The sequence below is a fragment of the Corylus avellana genome, chromosome ca5 (genome assembly GCF_901000735.1).
Source record: "Corylus avellana chromosome ca5, CavTom2PMs-1.0".
Classification (NCBI taxonomy): Eukaryota; Viridiplantae; Streptophyta; class Magnoliopsida; order Fagales; family Betulaceae; genus Corylus; species Corylus avellana.
Window position 1 is genome coordinate 35,491,926 of NC_081545.1, and position 5,659 is coordinate 35,497,584.

Sequence of the window (5,659 nt, forward strand, 5' to 3'; positions counted from 1 at the left end):
AACCATGTGTCACTATTTTGCCTAATTTTTGTAGCGTGGGCTAGCTGGCTACGTATGTATGGGTTAAAGCGTGCATCCATGCACCCACCCATGACGATCCATGTTGTCAAAACGTGTGGCTGAGACATGAATTGATGTCACAATTAAATGCACCTGAAAACTAGCAGTGTGGGATCGGACAAACCAAAAAACAAAAGAAAAAAATGTAGACAGACTCCATTATTGATGCCACAAATGCAGTATCTTTTGTGGGATTTAACAAATCAGAGATATTTCAACAAAAAAAAATCAGAGATATGTCCAAACGATTAATTTATAAAAGGAAAGAAGACATCTTATATGCGATACACGCACCATTAGAAATGTAGATATCTCATATGTATTAATATCTAAAGATAGCAGCTACAGCTATTCGAGTGTATTAGAATATATTATTTCCTTTGTTAGAATATTTTATATTTTCGTTATTTAATTTGTAATGTAGGGTTTATTTCTTTCCTTACGTATTTTAGGGTTTAATTTGGGTTTCTTGGTCACTACTCATTGTCTCTCTATAAATAGAGAGTTATGTAATATTGATTGATATAAGAAAATATACAAGATGTAGCCCATACGTCTCTCTCCGCTTCCGCTCTCTTTTCTTTCTCTTTTATATTTTAGTATTTTATATTTTTATATATATTTTAACATGGTATCAGAGCCACGTTTCTGTTTCTGTGGCTTTCAATAAAAGTCTTATGATGTTTCTATGGTGTTTTCTAACATTCTCTTCTGATGATCTCTTAATTCTGTTGTGATCCACGACTTTATTCATTGGCGAATCTTGGCATAATGCGGTTTTCGCCCTTCACGGGAATTTTAACGGCTAGTTTTTGTTCTCCGGCCTCTTTGTCAGTTGCGGCTTGGCCCTTCACCAGATTCTTTTAGTGGCTTGTCTACGTTCTCTGGTATTTCTGCAGCCGTCACTTTCAGCTTTTCTCGTCTTTGTAATTGGCGAACCCTGGCACAATGTGGTTTGGCCCTTCAAGGGATTTAATGACTAGTTTTCGTTCTTCGACCGTCATTGTCAGTTGCAGTTTAGCTCTTAACCGGATTCTTTTAGCAGCTTGTCTCTATTCTCCGGTATTTCTCCGGCTGTCACTTTCAGCCTTTCTCGCCGGCATTGTCTTGATCCAACCATCGACTTTAGATGCCTTCAATTTATTCTCTTTTCTAAACTCAAGCTTACACCTTGAGTTTGAGGGGGGATGTTAGAATATATTATTTCCTTTGTTAGAATATTTTATATTTCCGTTATTTAATTTGTAATGTAGGGTTTATTTCTTTCCTTACGTATTTTAGGGTTTAATTTGGGTTTCTTGGTCACTACTCATTGTCTCTCTATAAATAGAGAGTTATGTAATATTGATTGATACAGTGAATATACAAGATGTAGCCCATACGTCTCTATCCGCTTCCGCTCTCTTTTCTTTCTCTTTTATTTTAGTATTTTATATTCTATATATATATTTCAATATTTCCGATAAGAACAGCTCTCTCCTTTCTCTCTCTTGTTTGTGTCGGAAAGATGAATCTTTTTCTGCTTCCTTTCTCTTTGCACATTTCAGTTTTTCTCTTGTAATTTTTTTTTGGTAGTTTTCCTGCCAAATCAGCAGCTCAACTCCACCTCCGATCTCCTCCATCACAGCCTGTCCCCATTTGATTAGAAAGAAACCGTCTTGGTCGTTTCTTTTTTCCTTCATTTATTGGAATAATACAAGGGAGAAGAACTAAAACACACACAGTCTGAGCAGCCATCTTTGCATTAGAGTTCTTGTAGCTAGAGGTTGGATTTCTTTGATGGGTTTATATCAACTTTTCTTGCCGGATGTTCAATGCAAGCTGGAAACTTTAGGAACCAAAAACCAAATTCTAAGATCAGTGGTGGAGCCGGTAAATACTTCGGATCACTTCCTATGCTATACTCCTAAACTGCCTCGTTAATAATGCCAAGGACATGGAGATTCTATGCAACAATCAGATATTTGATAACTCCTTGATTCCTGAGGATGCGGCCCAGCTCTTACAGAAGCTTTACCATGACACTTGTGTGGAGCTTTACTGCTACACAAAGCAAGTGAATAGTTTTTGCCGATGCAGGTGGCCTAGATGGCGTGGAGTGCTTGCACACAATTATTTCAACACTCCATGGATTGCTCCCTGCTCTTTCAACGTTGGCAGCTGTTATCCTATTGATCTTGACCTTGTTACAAACTGATTAAAGCGTATGTGTTGTTACCAAACTAAGGATTAATGATAGTTTTTTTTTTTTTTTTGGTTTTTACATCCGTAGACGCGCACCTCACCACTATATTCTATGGCGTCTCCGCTACCCTCCGTGTCTCCATCTGGCCACCACATGACGATGTGTGAGAGTCTCTCTGACGCGTGACTCCCTTGTTCTGATCCTCTATTGCCATCTTCCACTGTAGTTGCTATTTTATGGTATTGTGTTGTTTTTTTGTAAAACAAATTATAATCCTTTGAAGCAATGGTATATGATATAACGAAAGAAAATGCTAGGTGCTCTCCTGATGTTCTCCTAGTATCCTCCTTGAATATTATTTTATAAATACCAAGTGAGAGATATATCAGCAACTTTCTTTTTCGGTATTTATAAAATAATATCCACCTAGGGTTAGGAGAACACTAAAAGAACACCCGGAGAACACTTATAAGTGATACAACGCCACTTAAATTGACATGTGTCCTTAAAGCATGCGATTCTCACATCTAAGTCAGCTATTAAAGCATTAGTAGCAGTTTCCTTTAATTTTTCCTTCAACTTAGGAAACCAAGTTACTTTTGAAAACTTTACAATAGATTTCCTTATCCCTTCACTGTACAATATAAATATTCTTTAAATTAAATGCAAGGAAAAAGTGATAAGAAAGAAAAAAAAACTATTTAAATATTCTTTCAAATAAATGTTACATGAAAATTAGAGGAAAGAGAAAACGTTTTTATATTACAGTAATGTTAAGGAAAGTGTTTTCTTGGTTTAGGGAACACTAAGAGAGTTTAGTTTTTTCAAGAATTTTTCCTACATTTAAGAAAGATTTAATAAATCTGCTATTAGTGCTCTTATGGGGCAAGTTTAGCATATATAGTACATTACAGACCCGACCGTCAAGAACTATGACTTTCTTAGATACACAGACCAACGCATATTATCTCTATGAGCAGCATCTGTTAATCTTTATGCCAACAAATTCAACCTTTCCTTTTATTTATAAGAGGTAAACATAGGGAAAGAACAAGGGAAACAAAGAAACCAAACTTGTGCAATGAATCGAAATGAAAAAATGATACATTAAAATGAAAATCTAAAGCAAATAATTAAAGGCAAATTGTTATTATTAAGCAAGGAATGAAAAAAAGACATTTTTAATTTGTATGGTATAATGGTCATACAGGCCAGTGTTTTTCTCTGGTTCTCATCTCACACCAGAACTAGATCACACACATACAAAGTACAAACATTGCAGGGAACTTGGCAAAATAAGAAACAAAAACGCCAAAATTATAAAACTCAGTGGAATATTATTCCGCATCCAAAAGCTCTAATACTCACTGTGGTTCTCACACTCATATTTACTAGTATACCAAAATGAAAATAATATGGCAGTCAAAAGACCTGGCAAAACCCGATCACGCCGTCAGCTTCTGTGAAGAACTCACAGCATTTATATGCTGGAGGTGCAATGCAGCCAACAGCCCCTGCCAGGCTTCTCCTGGTGCACTTGCCACATGAAAATCAAGAAGTTTCTGCTGTTTCCTATAGTAATCTTCCAATGGCTTACTCTGAGTGGAAAAGAAAAAGAATAAAAAAAACACTATCCAATTAGAGGCCATCAACATCTTCCACTTTCTTTCTACCAGACATGACATAGAGATTCACAGATGGAGCCAACTGAAAATTGTGAAACTGATTTGCAAAAATTATGATTTAGAAGAATGCTGGGTGTTACCTGCTCTGAATAAATATGAAACTTTTCCTTCCAGGGACCTCCTATATCAGCAGGAGAGGTCTTTAGTTGTTTGTTCTGAAACATCAGATTTAGATTACACCCGGCATTGCTCATGCTAAGATATTCGCAGCAAGGGGAAAAGTTTCCAGCTCCTAGATTATTTTTCACCATGTGGTCTTCTGTGCATTTGAAATTCACAACTAAATCGATATCAGCAATTTGGTCAAGAATCTCCTGTAAAAAAAATCCAGCATTCAACAATTTCATAAGCGATCAGGCATTTGAAAATCAGATAAATAGCTAATTACACAGAATAGAACTATAAAAATGAATACAGAACCTGCTATGTTAAAATATTAATTAATCGATTGAATTCACCATTTCTTATCAACTTAAGCATTTGGGATAAATGGTGATTTAATACAGAATTATAAAAGAAGTCTTGAATTCGAAATTTGCCTTATTTCAATTAAATATTCCAAGTGTATGGTCTCACCACTTAAGTGGAAATTTGAACCCACATACTAACTAATTAAATTCACTATTTCCTATCAATTTATGATAAATTTTGGGATAATTGGTGATTTATCATGTTATACACACAAATGCATACAGTTCACATGTATCCCAACACACACAACAATGCATACAATTCACATGCATCTGGAACCACAAGCATACAAGCACAAGTGCATACAGTTCACATGTAGCTCGAATCAATGTAAACAAAACAAACACAAAGACAGTGAAAAAGAAACGTAAATGCTGTAAGTAATTTGAAAATTGAACCTACAGCTTGCATCCTTGTTCGAGGAATCCCATCAAGAATAAACCCGGTTTCGCCTCTGCAGTATCCTTCTTCCAGCCTCCTTGACAACAGGGTAAAAATTATCTCCTCCGGAACAAGTTTCCCTTCATTCACTGCATTCGCAATCTGAATTCGTTGAAAAAAAAAAGAAAAAGAAAAAAAGAGAGACCATGAAAAATAGTAATGATTTCAAAACCACGCAATACAAAGTTCCAAAATCTCGTCAAATTTGTCAAAAGAAAGAACAGTGACCTGCTTGTAGAGAGAGGAGCGAGGGTGGAGCTCTTGGCGGACGAGGCTGCCCATGGAAATGTAAGGGATTTCCAGAAGCTTCGAGAGCCGCTCGGCGTACAAGCGTCGTTGGACACCTCGGTGCCCTATCAGGACCCACTTGACCCCTCTCCCTGGGACTGACCCTTCCGTCCCCACCAAGCCGTATTGTTGCAGCTGCTGCTCCTCCTCGTCGTAATAGTCGGAGTCGTACTGGAGCTGAGCCGCAGCCGATCCGTAAGCTCGGCTCGACAGGCGCCGGAGACTTCGCAGCCGCGCGGCTAGAGGTCGCAGTCTGCTGAGCCCGGACATTGTGGCGGCGCGAAGGGTTTCGGAGACACAGATGACACAACCAAAAAGGGGTTTAGATGGAAAGGAAATGTGAGGTTTTAGAGATGCGAGGTGGGGGTTTGTGAAATTGCCATTGTCTTGCAGGTAAATTACGGTGATACTACTGTCGCTTGTGGATTTCCTTTACGAATAGTGGGCTTTATGACTGTTCAAGATTTTCCAAACAGGGAGAAGTAGCCCATCGGGCCAATACAGAGTATTAGCCTCAAATTTGAGTGAA

General features: G+C 37.7%; 1 protein-coding gene across 1 annotated transcript; it reads right to left on the reverse strand.

Annotated features, from left to right (window-relative positions):
* Positions 1-3,410: 3,410 nt before the first annotated feature.
* Positions 3,411-5,462, reverse strand: LOC132181303 (probable adenylate kinase 7, mitochondrial). Its single transcript, XM_059594466.1, has 4 exons — positions 5,071-5,462; positions 4,804-4,944; positions 4,011-4,244; positions 3,411-3,843 (listed from the first exon to the last, which is right to left on the reverse strand). The coding sequence occupies exons 1-4, from the start codon at positions 5,398-5,400 to the stop codon at positions 3,691-3,693; spliced, it is 858 nt and encodes a 285-aa protein (XP_059450449.1). The 5' UTR covers positions 5,401-5,462; the 3' UTR covers positions 3,411-3,690.
* Between the last annotated feature and the right edge of the window lie 197 nt (positions 5,463-5,659).

What these genes read in the sequence shown, in the direction of transcription:
- LOC132181303 (XM_059594466.1), bottom strand. Translation starts at nt 5,400, where the DNA reads ATGTCCGGGCTCAGCAGACTGCGACCTCTAGCCGCGCGGCTGCGAAGT. An exon ending in GCTCCTCTCTCTACAAGCAG is followed by an intron (nt 4,945 to 5,070) that starts GTCACTGTTCTT and finishes CAACGAATTCAG; the next exon opens with ATTGCGAATGCAGTGAATGA. An exon ending in CTCGAACAAGGATGCAAGCT is followed by an intron (nt 4,245 to 4,803) that starts GTAGGTTCAATT and finishes TTTTTTTTACAG; the next exon opens with GAGATTCTTGACCAAATTGC.